Genomic DNA, 17,610 nt, shown 5'->3' on the forward strand with positions numbered 1-17,610 from the left:
GGAGTTTGGCCTAAGGCTCCACCTACCAAGTGCTGGGAGGACAGGCATTCGCAAATCAAATGTGGCTTTTGAGGAAGTGCTTTACAAAACCATATCCTTGGTTTATGGCTAGAAACCAAATATGAGTGAGTACATACCATGTTCCTCTTTTTGGGTCTGGCTTACCTCACTCAGGATAGTGTTTTCTATTTCCATCCATTTGCATGCAAAATTCAAGAAGCCCTTGTTTTTTACTGCTGAGTAGTACTCTAATATGTATATATTCCATACTTTCTTCATCTATTCAGGAAACCCTGATTGCTTTTCGGGCTGGGGGGGGGGGGCTTAATTGGGGGAGGGGGAGGGAAATGGGAGGCGGTGGCGGGGAAGAGACAGAAATCTTTAATAAATAAATAAATTAAAAAAAATAAAATAAAAAACAAAAAAAACCATATCCTTCGGCTCTAAGGAAGCAAAGGAAGAGCCGTTCTCTCTGGGAGAGCTGACCTATGGAGGCTTGTGGGGAGCAGAGGAAGTCCTGACTGACCATTTATTGTTAACATGGAGTCCATGTCAAGGACCCCAGTGCATCAGACTGGGGAGCAGCAAAGCCTTCCTCAGGCCCACATACTAGTGAGGAAGGACTGGGCTTTAGCTAAGACTAGTGAGTGCAGAAACTATCCACCACACGCTTCCTCCTTCTGGGAATTTGCAGCAACCCTGAGACTGCTCCCCTTCAGGGACCTCCCACTGAAGGTAGTTAGCCTCTTTCCTTTGGAATATGCACAATTGTTGTTGGATGATACTCGTATACACTGTACAGATTTGCCTCTTGTATTGGTTTAATAAAACATTGATTGATAGTAGCCAGAGAGGATGTATCAGGGCAACCAGACTAGGAGAATTCTGGGAAGAAGAAAGACAGAGATGCAGTCGCAAGGCAGATGCAGAGGAAGCAAAATGAGAAAGCCTCACTGAGAAAAGCTACCAAGCCACGTGGCTAAACATAGACAAGAATTACGGGTTAATTTAAGTTGTAAGAGTTAGTGACAAGCCCAAGCAATAGGCCAAACAGTTTATAATTAACATATTTGGGACTGAATGCATGAGGGACTGAACAGATGAAAACTTGTCTACACAGAATAAACTTTCTGAGTTTTTTATTGTATAGTAGGTGCCCCCCACACACAGCTTTTAAGTATCATGTCTGTCATTTCTTCCTCCCTGTGTCCCCTGAGTTATGTTTCCAGGATCAAGTTGTGCAGAACACGGCAGAGCCTGGTATTTGGGGAAAAAACATCAGATAAAGTGTTGCCTTCTTTATGGAGCATGCACTATACTTACAATAGTCATGGGAAGGAAGGTAGGCAGGTAGATAGGGCGAGTAGATGTGTATTGTTGAAAGCTAACATTTTTGCTCTCTTAATTACAGTGGCTATAGTTTGTGGCCCAGGAGTTGGCTCAAGCACCCACATAAAAAACACTTGTAACCTTAGTGCTGGGAGAAAAAAAATAGGAGAATCCTGAGGATTCACTGGCCAGACAGTCTAGCCAATTGCCCTGTCTCAAAATCATGAGGAACGTAATAGAATAAAATAGCTAATGTCAATGTCTGGCTTTCATATACACCTCCATGCAGAGCTAGCACATTTGTGCATGCACATAGACACACACACATAGCACATACACACAGCACACACACACAGACAGATACACACAGACACACACACATATACCCAGACACACAGACACACAAACACACACACATATATATACACACACCAAGAGCACTTAGTTTATAAAGATTAATTATTCGCTGCTTTGTTTTGGTATGGGATCAAGATTTGGGGGCCCTTTAGTCAAGCTCAGAAGTTAACCTGCAAGCCATGGTCTGCACTGTGCCCTCGATTTCCCAGGATGCTGAAGCTTCCTCCTCAGCAGCCACCCACCAGGGCCTCCAACATTCACGTCATCCAGGGTTTGGATCCTGCTTCATTTGTATTTCCCTCTGTTTTAATTATGGAGTCAATCACAACTTCCTCGATTCTATTGGGTACCAGAGACTAAGCCAGAAGGAAGACTGGCCTTGCAGTTCCTGTCTCCGTTTCCCTACGTGGCCCCACCCCCATCAAGCTGTGTTAATCAAATGCTGGACGGATTTTAGACTCTCCTAGGTGGCCAGTCTGGGGGGGGGAGGGGCGGCCTGTTTGTGAGGGCATTTCCGGGGATTTAGATCTGAAGCCCCGCCCCCATGCGTACCATTCCCTGGGTGGGGTCACACACCATGTAAAGGTGTGAGCACCGCCGTATAGCTATCTCTTGCTCCCTCACTATGACTCAATGACCTGCTGCCCCCCACATTCCTGATACCACAGCTAGAGCTGCTCGGCCCCCCACACCGCCCCTGCCAGGACGAGCTGTACTCTCACAATGTCCCTGCCGTAAGCCGTTTCTGTTAAGTTCTTCTCAACAGGTACAGCAATAAGCCAAGCCATTAATGCAAGCTCTGTCTAATGTACTTCCTATTGGTCCCACCCTGTCTCCATAAATTCTGTTTTGTTTAAGGAATACATATTTGTCAAAGCTAAGCCTCTATATAGTCTAATAGTCTGTGTCAATGAGACAGAGGGACCAGGGGTAAATGAAGTGCCCAGGGCCCTCTGGAGTGCTGAGAATGACTGCCGCTCGTGACTACTGCTGTTCTAATTCCTTCTGTCCCCAGAATGTTCTGACCTATTCTGGAAGTTGGAGCAAACCATTGATATTGTTCCCTTAGCCGTATGGAGCCAATGGGGGTTCACATCCTTGCTATAAATTACAGAATCTACCCAATGAGGTCTCCCAACTCCTGTTGGAGAGTCCTTTATATATACTTCAGTTGTCCCTCAAGATTTTTCTTTTAATTTTACATCCAAAGACTTTTTGCCCAATAAGAAACCACTAATCACATATGGTCGTTTAAATACGAACTTAAAACTTAAAATTTAGTTCAAGACTTTGTAGGGAATAAAACTGGGAAGTCACACATTAAGTGAAGTAACACAGGCTCAGAAGATAAACACCACATGTTCTCTCACACATGTGGGTCTTAGCTTCTGTCGCATGTGTGCGTTTATGTGGGAATGAGTGTGGGGGTAAGTCATGAAACTAGAAAACAGAGATTGGGGAAATGGGGACAGGAGGTGATGCACACGTGTGACAGAGGAGAAAACAGAGATCTGAGGATGGGGACAGGAGGTGATGCACACGTGTGACAGAGGAGAAAACAGAGATCTGAGGATGGGGACAGGAGGTGATGCACACGTGTGACTGACAGAGGAGAAAACAGATCAGGATGGGGACAGGAGGTGATGCACACGTGTGACAAGAGAGCGGAAAGGAGAAAGCTTGGGGAGGGGAGAAAACGGGGCGATAAAGGAGCTGGGGAGGACCCACCAGAGCAGCGCATGTATGACGACGTCACGGGCAAGCCTGGTGTCCACTAACTGAGAGAAGGAATGAGGTGGCTCCCTATGCCAAGCCAGAAGGCAGGACCACTGGGAGTGATCTGATCATGGGAGAGCTTTGGCTTGAGGCCTCACACAGGGTTCTAGATTCTTGCCGTGATTTGTCACTTCCTGTCACTAAGGAGACAAGCATCAGGTCCAGCTTGTGCCTCCTGCTGCTCCGGCATCTGCTGTCTCGCTGAGAGGGAGAGCTGTCTCCAGCCCTCTTGGATCAAGCTCCGTTCTGTCTGTACTAATGACACAGCTCACTAAGCTCCTGCAAAGGGAATTCACCACATGAAATAAACATACATAAAACCTATTGGTGGATAAAATGGCTTCTTGTGGCAAAACTTGTTTATTTAATATACAGTATACAAGACATTTAATTCCAGACCAGTACTGGACATGTCAGTCAGACAGCACAGACAGAGTATCTTCAACATCACAGAAAAATCCTGATGCTATGTGCCAACCTGGTGCATGAGGGTATCATAGCGTGGTGGGTGAGAGAGAGCCTGGGATCCACAATGAAACAGAGCTCTCTGCACAACTTAGCAACTATGCCACAGCTGGCTACCCGGTGATAAGGACAGCTATGGTGGGCTGCTGTGATACAGAGCGAGTGGGACTCAGGGTGTGTTTATTTGTTGTGCTGAAACAGAAGTAAAAATAATTTCAGAGCCTCCCTTCCTTGGTCCTGAAGATCGTACTGAGCTTTGAGAGAATGATGAATAAGTTGGCACTGGTCCCAGCTTCTCAAAATTCTTAGAATTTCCTGCACCATGGGCACGTCTGAGATAATTATGCTAATCAGATGACCCAGGAAGGGATGGAGAGAGTAGCCCTATGATTAGAATGTTGGAGTTCTGCAGCATGTAAGATCAGCCAGGCTTCTGAGAGGCAAGGAGGGCTACAGATACTCAGTCACATGACCAACACTCAACTCCAGAATGCCTGTGTGTTAGATCTGTATTCAGAAGCATGGGTGAACATCGCAGGATAACGTTTCTCTGTATGTATGCATCTCTGTGTCCTCACCACAGCAGGGAGGTTTAATACACACACACACACACACACACACACACACACACACACAAGCTCATGGAAAGATTCTTATGAGAAACTTTCAGTGACTTCCTTGTGCATGATGTAATAAGTATTTTACTAACAACCTTTGGTACAGGATCCTTGGACTGTCAGTGCCTTGGCAGTATGTTCTTCACCTCAAACGATCCAGTGTGCTGAAGCTCTCTGCATGCCTGTTGCTCCAAGTCTCTGCAAATATGTCTTTCCTCAATGGATCCATTCAAGAGTTACCCAGCCTATGAAGTCTTCCTCATTGGCCCTTCCTCGCTGGGGTTCTTACATGTGAATATCTCCATGATGCTGAGCTCCTGGGAGGCAGTATCCTGATCTTTTATTAGTCTTTCGATCCCACATGGTAAATATTCAGTGGATTCTCTTAGAAGGGAAGGATTATTTCCACCAAAGGTTCTGCCTTTGGTGTGCACTCATGTACTGTATACCAACTTTTCAGTCAGCGGTAGAGCGGCGGTCTATATGCTGGTGGCCCCATAAGATTGTATCACTTGGTGTTTTCTCTGTGGTCATAACGTCAAGCATAGCTCATTGTAGATGTGTTTGTAGTGATGTTGCTGCTGGGGAGTCTAGACCAAAGTCGTGTTCGTGTGTCTTAACTTTTGATAAAAGGTTTAAAAATAAACACAGAAGAGGTTTATATGATAAAGATGTGAAGAAAAATGGCGGCGGCTCCATGGCATCACCCTGATTCACCCTTCTTTCTCCCAGCATTCAGCCTAGCTTTCTCTGCCTATCTAAGTTCTGCCTTGCTGTAGGTCCAAAGCAGTTTCTTTATTCATTAATGGCAATCACAGCACACAGAGGGGACTCCCACACCATTATACAGACTTTTGTCGTGTGATCCTATCTGGTCAACCCTTCTTACTGTTATGGAATATTATTTTAAGATGTGTTACATTTGTTTATGCTGTGGAATATTTGTTTAATGATTCAATCATGTGTTGTATTCTTTTATGTTGTATTTGTTTAACTCTGTGAAGCTGTGTTACTTTGACTGTCTAAAACACCTAATGATCTAATAAAGAGCTGAACAGCCAATGGCGAGGCAAGGATAAGTGGGGCTGGCAGACAGAGAGAATAAAGAGTAAGAAAAACCTGGGGGGAGAGAAAGAAGAGCAAGAGCAAGGAGAGGAAGATGGTAGGGACCCGTCACCCAGCCACACAGTCAGCCAGCCATGGAGTCAGAGTGAAAGTAAGATATACAGAAGTAACAAAAAGAAAAAGCCCAGGGGCAAAAGGTAGACGGGATAATTTAAGAAAAGTTGGCTAGAAATAAGTGAAGCTAAGGCTGGACGCTTATAAGTAATAATAAGCTTCCATGTGTGATTTATTTGGGAGCTCAGTGGTAGGCCCACAAAAGAGTCAAAGGGCAAAGAATTAAAAACAACCAACAACATCTTACAATTATACATATACATGTATATATACATATATATATACTCATACATATATACACATATATACATATATGTGTGAATATGCATCGCTGATATGATTTCGACTGATAAATGTTTTTCTTTGGATATCAAGGTCTTTTACTTCTGCAGTAGAAACTTTCCTAGAAATTTTCTCACATATTGAGATCCATAACCAAAGTAATGATAAACAGACTCTAACTGCTGAAGTGAGTTGACAGGAAAATGGCATGAATTCCCTCCTTCACTGTGGTTGCTAAAGAAATATTGGAAGTTTGGAGAGAACCATTCAAAGATTCCCACCCCCAATGTCTATGCATTTGCATAATTTATTAGATAACCGAGCTTACAAATTGCAAATAAGCTGCCCATGCATCTAGAACAAGAGTGTGCACGACCAGCCACAATGACCTGCCCTTTATTGTAATGAAGAACACACTGGGGATTTTTGTGCTTTGTTTGGGACTTTTGAAATCATAGAGAAATGAGATTAAAAATTCATCACTTAAAAAAATGACATGAATTTCTCTTTCACTTTCTGGCTGATTTAAAAGTTTTATGTGCAGTCCATATCAGTTACAGCCTTCACAGATCCCTGGCAAATGTCAGAATCTGTGTTTATGATGGAAGAGCAGAGCAAGAATATCAGAAATTATCAGGGATACTATTATTTTAGAAAAGAACCTTGGATGAAGGGGAAAATACAAAGGCATTTTAGGAGCAGACTGGGCAGTGGGTAGGATTCGATCTTCCTCTAACACATGATAAAATGCAATTATAACATGCAATTCATATACGGGCTGCTATTCCATTGAGAATTGCTGTCGTAAACTAAGTTAGATTTTTTGAAGACTGTCACAGATTGTCTTTGTGTTCTGTGCTATATGCGGGGTGGAAGGTACAGGATAAAAGTGGGAAGGAGGGCAACGTACTCAACAACTGGTTAATTTTTAAAAGAGGTCTGGGGAGATGGCTTGGCGGATAAAACACTTGCTGCACAGTCTGATGGCTCCTGTTCAAATCCCCAGAACTCACATAAGCTCCAGCTGCATGTGGCTGCCCACCTGTAAGTCCAGGGAAAATAGAGGAAGATGAGGCCGGACTAGTCCTACCCACCAGCTTTAGCTTCAGCTGGGAGATCCTGTCTCTACAGAGGTGGAGAACGATGGAGGAAGCCAGCCCCATGCCTCCCCACACATGCATGTGCACTTCTTCACCCCCACACACATGAACATGCATGCATACACATAGACATGCGCAAAAAGGAAAGGCTCTTGTAGGTGCTTTCATGGTGATAGCGTCTTGAATTCAGCTTTTAAATAGGAACTTCCCTTACAATGCAATCTTGGCAGAGATGAAAAACTAAATATCAAGAGCGGCTTTTTACATGATTGCCCTGTGAGATCAGGATGGAGATCTGCAAACAAGCTCTGTTTGCTGTCACCTAAGAAGTTGCCATGACCTTACTTTGGGCAGCTTGTTTCCTGAAGTCTGAAGAAACAATGTTTCTTACACAGTTACACTGCACTGTATAAGAAACAATGTTTACGTTTCTTACAGTTACACTGTAGGGCTGCATTCAGAAGGAGCCTGTCACCCAGTTCTTTCCAAGGGCTCCAGGAGGGCATGGCTCTGAGACCCGGCCTGTGCCTTTGCATGTGTTGTTGACAGCTGTGAGCTATAGACCGCCCTCCCTTCAGAACCCCTGCTAAATGGGACTTGTAATCCCCTCCCCACCCACGCTCTTACTCCCTAGGGCAAGAATGTTGACTCCTGCTCTCCATCACCTGTCAGAATCCATCCTCCTGTCACTGGCTTATATGGACAAGTCGGCCCAGGGTCATGTGACCTTGGGTTGCTAAAAACAGCTCCATCACCCACTCCGAACCAGGGCCTGAAACAATGTCCTCCATAGAGAGAACCATAAAGGACACTTGATCGCGCAGCCCGTGGAATTATTTCCAGGAAACACTTGCAGAAGCGGTCCGGGAGCTCCCGTCCCTGGCAGCACTCTCCGGGACGGCCAGGAAATGAGCGCTTCTTTGAATTACAAGTCTTTCTCCAAAGAGCAGCAGACCATGGATAACTTGGAAAAGCAACTCATCTGTCCCATCTGCCTAGAGATGTTCACGAAGCCTGTGGTCATTCTCCCCTGCCAGCACAACCTGTGCAGGAAATGTGCCAGTGACATCTTCCAGGTAGGTTTGTCTGCAATTTGGAGGGTGTGGAGCGCCCTCCATCCTGTGTCAAGGGTTTGAAGTCAAAGCCCGTTCCCTTAGAGCGCTCTCTGAGGCTGTTTCCCCAGGTTTGGCTGTCAAGTCCCCTTCCCGCTTCCAAATCCACTTGTGTTTTAATTCTAAGAACCATATTTGTCGTTAGTAAAACAAAACAGAGGCGCCGAACCTGTTTAGAAATTGAAAATGAGTTACCGGCCAGGGTATGAGTGTTGGAACGTTTGGTTGAAACTTGGGGTTATGAAAACACAGGATAGACAAATGCTTATTGCTCACTGTAGGTTTGGCTGTGGATCGGGGGTGGGGGGGTAGGTTTCAGGACCACTTGCAGGAAGCTGAGGCGTCCATATTTATTGTGCCTAGTGTCAGAGAGTGAAAATAGTCTCCAAAAGGCTCCCGTGGCATTACTCAGTTCCTTTTTTTTTCTTACTTGGCAAGAACAGGCCTCTAACCCGTACTTACCCACGAGAGGAGGGACCACTGTGGCATCAGGGGGCCGGTTCCGCTGTCCCTCCTGTAGACACGAGGTGGTGTTAGACAGACACGGGGTTTATGGACTGCAGAGAAACCTGCTCGTGGAGAACATCATCGACATCTACAAGCAGGAGTCCACCAGGTAAGAGCGGCTCCGAGAGCCAAGCCTGCTGGTGGCTTTGTTTGCTTTCAGCTCAATGAATCGATGCATTACATTGTTCTTTAAATGGCTTTTCACTGCCAGTCCTTCCCAATGAGATAGAGGTGCTCACGGAGGAGAGAAGAAAGCTGGTGAGCCTGCTTCTGTGCCATCAAAGTTGGTCATGTTGGAAGAGGTGTCCTGCCACCCACAGCCTTGCATTACCTTCAGTTTAGACATATCGATACACTGTAGACTCATTGTAAGTCCAGATCCTATGTTACAGAAAAACTCTAGTACAGACATGTATATAAGGCAAGAAACATCAATGTCCAAAATACCCCAGGTCCCAGTTGCCTTGCCTTAAAGTTGTCTAAACAACAACAACCTTACCAATTCAAACACCCTGACATCCTCATTTGTCCTAATATTGATTCTACAGAATGCTCAAGGCAAGAGATAATGCTGGTTTTCAGGAACTTCATCTACAGAAATGGGAGAGGAAACAAACTTCCAGCTGTTTCCGTACGACTGCGTAGACTTAGCACCCACTTGCTGAGTGATTGGCGTGTCGTATGTATTCATTCACTGAAATATTTGTAAAGGCTTCTTATCATCACACCACACAGGTCACACCGTTCCTTCCCTAGAGTTTATTCCTAGAAGGCACAGTGTGAAGAGCCCTCTCTCAATCCTGCATGGGTCATTTGAGTTCAAAACCTCAGCATCCGTATGGAGATCATGCAGAAATGGGGCACGTGCTTACGGAACATCTGCAGGGCTGCAAATGCCATGCGCCCTTTGCGGGAAAGTTGTTCCGTTAATCTAACATGTAATTATTGCAATTATTATGCCCATTAGTTTCTGCTTAAGATTCAGAGCTAAATCAGCTAGCACTAGGCTATAGATGGAACTGAGGGAACTGCTGAGGACATATTGTGGCCACCTGTCTCCCTTGCTTCCAAATCCTTTGACAAGAAGGAATATGGTTACCAGAGTTACGGATCTGATCCCGTTGTATTTCATTGTGTTAAAATTCAATACATCCATAAAATGCTCTCATGTCTGGGGCTTGGGGAACATTGCAGAAGAAGGGGTGGAAAGACTCGAAGAGCCAGCCGGTCATGGAGTTTGCAGTGAGACCGTGTCAGAAGCTACACACATAGCTGCCCCTCCCCCCAGCATGATTGCCTAAACATGAACTGAGTGAGGACAACAAGAAGAGAGCGGGTGGGGAAAGACCACGAGGCTTCAGATCACAAAGAACCACAGGCGACGAAGAGTTGTTCAAAGTGGGAGAAATCGTCTTTCCCAGCAAAGAGTGCACAGATGGTTAGTCCTGAAAACATAAAAAAAGTAATATATAGATTGAGCAGGTTATATATATATATATATATATATATATATATATATATATGTACATATAGGCACATAATGGCAATTTAAAAAGTGGTCATGAATTTGAAAGAAAGGAGTAGACAGGAGGGCTTGGAGAGAGGAAAGAAAAGGGAGAAATAATGTAATTATATTATAATCCCCAAAAAAAAATGGAGCTGCACGTTGTCTCCTTATGAGATTACCCTGGCAACTAATAACCAGACAATTTTTAAAGGGCATTTATGTGGCTGTGGTTTCAGTATCACGTACAGTGCCTTTCCAGAACAGGGCCTCTGCAATGCTCGCTCCTTACACAGCACAGAGAATGCCCCGCTTACGGGCTTCTGGGTTCTATCTATTGCTGTTATTTTCTGTCTCACTGCTCACTTGGTGGGAACTCCAGACATGACTGTAACAGCATTTGCTATGAAATCTAGAGGACAGGAAGTATTAAAGCTTGTTGTGTTAGTCCAACTACAAGACACAGCCTGTCTCACCATAAAGTCAGCCTGATGCCCCTTGAGAGGATGGGGAACAAACTGTACAAAAACAATGAGCCAAATCTCTACCACTAAGCAAGAGCCAACTGGAAGACTGATAATTTTGTGATTATAAGATTCTTACATCGTTTCTTAAACTCACGTCGCTTTGGGGTGTTTTTATGTGGTACTAGTTGCCAAGAAGGGCTTAGTCACATCTCACTTAGCTGTTCCTGAAGTTTGTAAGTCTTATCAGACTTGAACCCCAAGGCTTGGGATATATTAGATGACCTTAGAATAACCTTTGGCACACAGAATAAGCTAACCCCAGCTCTAGTCTTTGGCAGTGTCAACAGAAAGGGAAAAGGCTACCGTGATGGACTTTGAAGTATCATTCGACTCTGGCCTCTTACAGAACAGCTGGGGTCTTGACAAATCCTGGCCTTAGCTAGCATCTGCATGGTGATGCTCTATCCACAGTCTGGGTCGGGCAAGAGAAGCCACTAGCTTGGATAATGTTATCATTGAAAATAGAGATTAATTTGCTGCTATTATAAGCAAAATAGCTTTGTATTATGTGTTAGATTCTATTCAAGTGCTTTACCTATGAATTAGGTGTTCCCAATAGTCCACTGAGGAGAGTTATATTATCCCTTTAACAAAATTTTTGAATGCTTATGCATGTGTGTGTGTGCGCGCGCATGCGTGCACATGCATGTGTAAGATATGCATGTGTGCATGTTCACGTGTGGGCAGGTGTATGTGCATGCGTGTGTGGAGGTCAGTAGTTGATCAGACGTTCCCCTCTGTTACACTCCACTTTATTTTCTTTTATTTTCTTTTTTTCTTTTTATTTTTTTGGTTTTTTGAGACAAGGTTTCTCTGTAGCTTTGGTGCCTGTCCCGGAACTAGCTCTTGTAGACCAGGCTGGCCTTGAACTCACAGAGATCCGCCTGCCTCTGCCTCCTGAGGGCTGGGATTAAAGGCATGCGCCACCACTGCCCAGCTCCACTTTATTTTTTAAGACAAGATCTGTCACTGGAACAAGAGCACAGCTGGCTGGCAAGACGGCTTCTCCTTGGTGTCACCTGGGTTAGGATCACAGGCACAGGCCACCACACTGTTTTTAAGGATACTTAGAATCAAATGCATGGCAAGTACTCGGTTGACTAATATATTTCCCAGCCCTTTTGAACTGCTCCAATAGGAATGAAATACATAAACACTTTAATTTTCAAAGAGTCTTAAGCAGGACTACAAGGCCTCTAGTAAGGGTTGCTCCCGCCTTTCTGTCGCATGCCCTAAACTGTCACTCCCCAAATGCAATTACTTTTAATTCTCCTAGCTACTTCCTGCTGCTTGCCACCAATGATAATTGTGTTACTCGTTTATTTTTGAACAACATTTTTAGATTTATTTACTTTATGTGTATGAGTGTTTTACCTGCGTGCATGTATGTGTACTATGTTATGTGCCTGATACCCATAGAGGCCAGAAGAGGGTGTCAAATCCCCTAGAACCAGAGCTATGCATGGTTAGGAGCTACCATGTGGATGCTGGGAACCAAACTCTGGTCCTCTGCAAGAGCAACAAAGTGTTCTTTTAACCACAGAGCCATGTGTGCTGCTATGTTTCTATCTCCTGCTTTTGTTTCCAATATTAGGGATGGGGGATCCCTCTCACTGCCGGCTCCTACTCTCTACTTGGGAATTCCTTTTTCTCCCTCTAGGGTTGACTCTCTTGGGCCCGCGTCTTATCTGTCAGCTTACACTGCTGCTTTTATGGACCACATTTCCATATGCAATCTCTTAAAATGTCCCCTGAGTCCCTCTCTATAGCCACCCACCTTCACAATAGCCCATAGAGGTTCTGCTAAAGATTTGGGCTGCAGTTCTCAAAACTTCCTGGGACTCTAGGCTTCTGATAGGCTTCTGTCCAGCAGGCCATCAGCAGAAATGCAACTGAAGAAAGTCACTTCCGTTTTGTATAGACATTTCCAATTTTCAGCATTTGGCTGACCTCTCCTACTTGCCGCCATCTTACATTTGTGTATATTACTTTTATATATTTTTATTTCCTTGATCTCTTTTGGGAGGTCCCCACAGGAGGCACGAAGAGCCGCCACTGCTCATTCTGCCACATTGAATTAGAAGATACTTCATTTTATTCCCAGATGGATGAAAACTGGTTTAATAATGCATTTAAGGCCATACATACATGCATGCATCCACACATGCAGAAGTTGGAATTAAGCATTCAGATCACCTTAACGACACCAGGACTAACTGAACTTCCTCATCAGATGACCTTAATACAATGGGACTGGCTGAACTTCCTCACCAGGACTTAATGTCCACTCCTCAGTAAACACTATGGCAGCCCCAGCAACCTAGGAGACCAGAGAGAATAGCTATAGGTGCCCATAGTACTGAACAGTGAGAGGCTACTTCCAGCCTTCAGTACTGAGCCCTGAACCAGAACTGTGTGCTCAGCCACAGCCACCAGAAAGTATTTACATCCTCCATTCTCTGTGCCAAACTTGTTTCAGTTCTGTTATTTGGTGTAAGTGGTCCATAGGTTTTTCTTATTTAGAAGAGATTGGTTCCTCTAGGCCCATGTTGTTCCTAAAAGGAGCAAAAACAAAACAACAAAATTACTAATAAATAAAGGAAGTATTGTGGAAAAATGAGTAAATTGTTTCATGAACAAAAATAAAATATAACCTTCTGGCTGTTTCCACATGTTCAATAACCGTGTTTTCTGCATCGCCTGAGCTCTGTGATGTCACATCCCCACAAGCTGGCCATGGTGCCCTCAGGACATGGGGAGGAAAGCAAGCCTGTGGGGGGCGGGGAGGTTCCAGCAGATATGCACCAGACTGCTCCAGCAAAACCGCAGTTAACACCATGTGCAGGCATAGAGGCCAACTCAACTTGTGACTCCCGCTCTCAGATAACCCCGAGTCCCAGCTGATGCTGGATTTCCCACTTTCAGTTTCTTCTCGATTTTATCAGCCATTCATCGAACACCTGTTTCAGCTGCACTCCTCTGTGTGGGAAGCGCTGCTCTAGGCACAGGGTGTACAGCAAAAGAGAAGACCACCGACTGCGGCTCGCCTTCTGGTGGAGGAGGAGAGACTGCGGCTCACCTTCTGGTGGAGGAGGAGACAGGCCTGGGAAGGGAAGCAATCTGCCCGTTCATGGCCATGCTTTCCGAATTGAGTACCAAATAAACGGGTGAAGCAGGAGGCCGTCGATTTCATGAACGTATACAGCTTCAGGACCAGAGAGAGATTCCTCTTGCAAACACTAGGTTCCAAAATCTTGGACCTGGAATCTCATGAAACTTCTTTACAAGATCTAGAGCTTTCCCAACATTTATTTCTGCCAGTGTCTTGTACGTGACTTCTACCCAGTACAGTAGCGATGTAGCACCACGCCCCCTGCCTTCTGGGTCTGGTACTGCAGCTACGTAATACCACACACCAGCACTGGGGTGCTCCATCACTTGGAGGCATGACTCACAGGAGAGAGTGTGCTTCACATCACACTACATCTTTACACATCTGAGTGATATTTACAGTGTGCGTACGTAACCCACACGTATGCTTTCATGTGTTAATACTTGGAATTCTTATCACGGGTAATTCCCAGTTCAGCTGTTCTACCACATTTTGATTTTTAGAAATACTGTCCATTCCTTGCTAAAGGAATTCTTTGTTTAGACAGCCCTGTGGGTTTTTTTAAGAAGGAGATTTCAACAGCAACTGAGGGGGGAAAAAAAGTAGTACCAAATGGAACACGAGAGACTCTGGCATTCTTTTGGTCAGGGCTGGGGTTAGTCAGGGCTAGTGCATTTGCAATGCTTGCCACCGGTAGATGTCGATACATATTTATCTTCCTACCTCCCCCCAGGCCAGAGAAAAAGTCTGAGCAGCCCATGTGTGAGGAGCACGACGAGGAACGCATCAACATCTACTGCCTGAACTGCGAGGTGCCCACCTGCTCCCTGTGCAAAGTGTTCGGCGCTCACAAGGACTGCCAGGTGGCTCCCCTCACCCATGTGTTCCAGAGGCAGAAGGTAGGAATCTCACTTCTCCGCGCCGCCCCTTCTAAGCACCCGGAGCAACTCCGCATAGCTGAAACGGGAGCTCAGTGGAAGGCAGGCTGTACGTGGATTCAATTTTCTCCGAGACTGAGGTGCTGGCCGGAGAGGGAGGATGCTAAGGTTTAGAGCATGGCACAGAAGGACTGGGTGACTCTCTGTGACCTTTGGAGGTTGCTGAAGATACGTTGTGTTAAGGGGGCTGGTCTAGTGCCAGCTGCTAACGATGACTCAGAGTTAAACTACAGCCAAGAATTCGATGGGCTTCACTTTCCCCTAGAAGAATTTTGGTTGCTCATCAATACAGTGTTCCCGTGCCCTCACCCACGTTTCTCACCCACCCCTGGTATGGGAGAGTCACCACCATGGCACATAGTGACAGAACACGGCTTGAGGTCTGGACCTCTTGCTGGCCTCCAAGTCGCCTGGGCCAATGCTAAAAGGGACCCTTCGAATGTCCCTCTTCCAGGGACCGGATCTGGCCCTCCCCATTCTGAGCCTGTGCAGTCTCCTCACCAGCTCAGGGACTCTGCTTCCTGTGGCAGCCGTCTAGAACTCATGAGTCTATGAAGATAAAGGGGGGTCAGTCGCATCTTCTACTTAGCAATCACTGATCCCAATTCTGTCTCAAAGACCAGAGCTGGAATCAGTTTGGAAGCCAGACTCGTGCGACACCTGTTGCAGCCAACAATCTCGCAACCAGCAACCTTGATTCGCTTTTGTTGCTGTTGTTTATTTTCAGCTTCATTTTATTAACTTTGATTCCTCCTCTCCTTGCCCCCATGGCCTAGTACGGTACAGCTGTTTGGTATCTACTTTTGACTACTTCCCTCAGAGGCCCGGAGATCCACGGGATGGGCAGAGGGACGGGAAGGCCCATGACTTTCCTCTTTGGTCAGCGTAGCTTCACATTCACTGTAGGTTTCCATGTTCACTTCCACATGGAGAGACGGCTGCAGGTTGTTGTTGTTTTTGTTATTCTCAAGACAGCGTTTCTCTGTGTAATCCTGGCTATCCTGGAACTCACTTTGTAAACCAGGCTGCCTCAAGCTCACGTAGATTCAACTACAGTTTCAAATGCTTGACAACCAGGCTTACTAGGGTTTGGCCTAGACCCCTCCTTTAGTTCAGGTTCAAATTGGTTGTATGTCTTGCTCAATAACCTGGAGAAGTTCAGGCCAGAGGGCTAGGCTTCCCAAGTCCCTACTCAGTGCGCCTTGTGGCTCCATGTCCAAGCCAGAGGAGGGTAAGCAGGAAGAGAAGAATACGTGTTGGGTTAAAAGAACACAAGAATTTTAAAGTTGTAACACCCTTGCTAAAGCCGGCCTCATGTTACAGCCTAAGTTTGTGCGACAGTCTATGAACATTTCTGCACTATATTAGCATAGGAGGATTGCAATATACATGTGCCCAATAGATAAATATTTATTGCATTTATTGCTCAAGTAAAATTAGTCCTGAGCTGCACTAGACAATTCATTCAAGTTCCCAATATTTGAGAAATATGTCACATATTTGAGTCTGTCACACCATCCTAGATACGAACTGTTTAGAATTCTCCAGCTTCAATATACTATTATTGATAGCTTATAATTGTTCTTCGTGTTTTTAACTGAATTCACGAAAACCATGGAACCTTGTCTCACACAGAGCCAGCATTTGCTTACAGTATCAAGAGGTTCCCAGGTTTCCCACGACAAGCCTCCACCTCAGTCTTTAGATGGGATTAATTACAATCCCTGGGCTTGGTATGAGGAGTGACTTAATTCACACCTAAATTAATAATGACAGAACATTCTGGCTTTCCTTGGCCATCTTCATCCTCAGACTTGTTTTCTGGGGCCAGAGGCCAGAGCAGCATCACTGAGCCACCCTGCCAGCCTAAACGGGTGATGTAGGTCACCAGCAGCTTCTGTTCTTCTCCCGCAGTAAGAATATGTCTCGTGAGAAATCCACCAGCTTGTTTGTAGGCTTGTTTACTCCTTAGGGATTAAATCCCCCGGAGGATAATGCTCTGACCAGCCCATGATCATCCAGGCTAGAAAACCCCTAAATAACTGGAGTCTGTTTTCTCTGCTAGTCGGAACTCAGTGATGGCATTGCTGTGCTTGTGGGAAGCAACGATCGGATCCAGGGAGTGATCAGCGAGCTGGAGGACACCTGTAAAACAATTGAGGTAGGTCAGCTGACTCACAGGGACTCAAAACCAGTCCTGAGTGGCACACTAGAGACCCCATCACAATGTTCCATTCTTCCCCTATAGAATGGCCTCCTTCCTGGCACTTAAGGGGACTTAGCTCATGGCTTGATGAGGTAGATTCTCACCATAGTTGTTCAGGCAGTAATAACTGTGTGTGTGCTCTTCCTCAGTCAACTCCTTTAGAGAGGTTAGCAGCAATGCAATCAGTTGCCGGCAATGGAAGGGAACATTGTTGCTATTATTTAACAAGATTTCTTGGTGGAAACCCGGAACAGTCTTCGGAAATGCTAACAATGCTTCAGAGAGTCTTGTAAAGGCCTGAGCTGCACAGCTGTGTCCTCATAACAGTCATCATGGGGGACCCCAAGGAGGAGAAAGATCTCCCCAGTTGTGGCTAGCAGGCTAGGGTACTAACCACTCAGCTTCAGGTGCACTGTTCTCATTGCTGCGTGCGAGGCCTCTCTCATGGCCTGTTATTTCCTTCTGTCCCCGTTTCCTGAAGATAACAGTTCCGACAGATGCTGGATCGTCTCTGTGTGCCTTCTCATAAAATAGGTATTTTTTATGTATGTGTCTTAGTTACTTATCTATTACTATGAGAGATACCATGACCAAAACAG

At 45.4% G+C, this 17,610-nt stretch overlaps 1 protein-coding gene across 4 annotated transcripts in view; it reads left to right on the top strand.

Moving 5' to 3' along the window:
* Positions 1-7,862: 7,862 nt before the first annotated feature.
* Positions 7,863-17,610, top strand: part of Trim55 (tripartite motif containing 55) — a 35,716-nt gene continuing 25,968 nt past the window's right edge. For all 4 annotated transcript variants that reach the window (XM_075971336.1, XM_075971334.1, XM_075971335.1 and 1 more), the window contains exons 1-4: positions 7,863-8,181; positions 8,661-8,833; positions 14,601-14,766; positions 16,871-16,966. In XM_075971336.1, the coding sequence (XP_075827451.1) occupies positions 8,014-8,181; positions 8,661-8,833; positions 14,601-14,766; positions 16,871-16,966 (603 nt within the window). In that variant the 5' untranslated portion in view covers positions 7,863-8,013. The remainder of the gene's footprint in view (positions 8,182-8,660; positions 8,834-14,600; positions 14,767-16,870; positions 16,967-17,610) is intronic.

Source organism: Microtus pennsylvanicus, chromosome 5 (genome assembly GCF_037038515.1).
Source record: "Microtus pennsylvanicus isolate mMicPen1 chromosome 5, mMicPen1.hap1, whole genome shotgun sequence".
Taxonomy (NCBI): Eukaryota; Metazoa; Chordata; class Mammalia; order Rodentia; family Cricetidae; genus Microtus; species Microtus pennsylvanicus.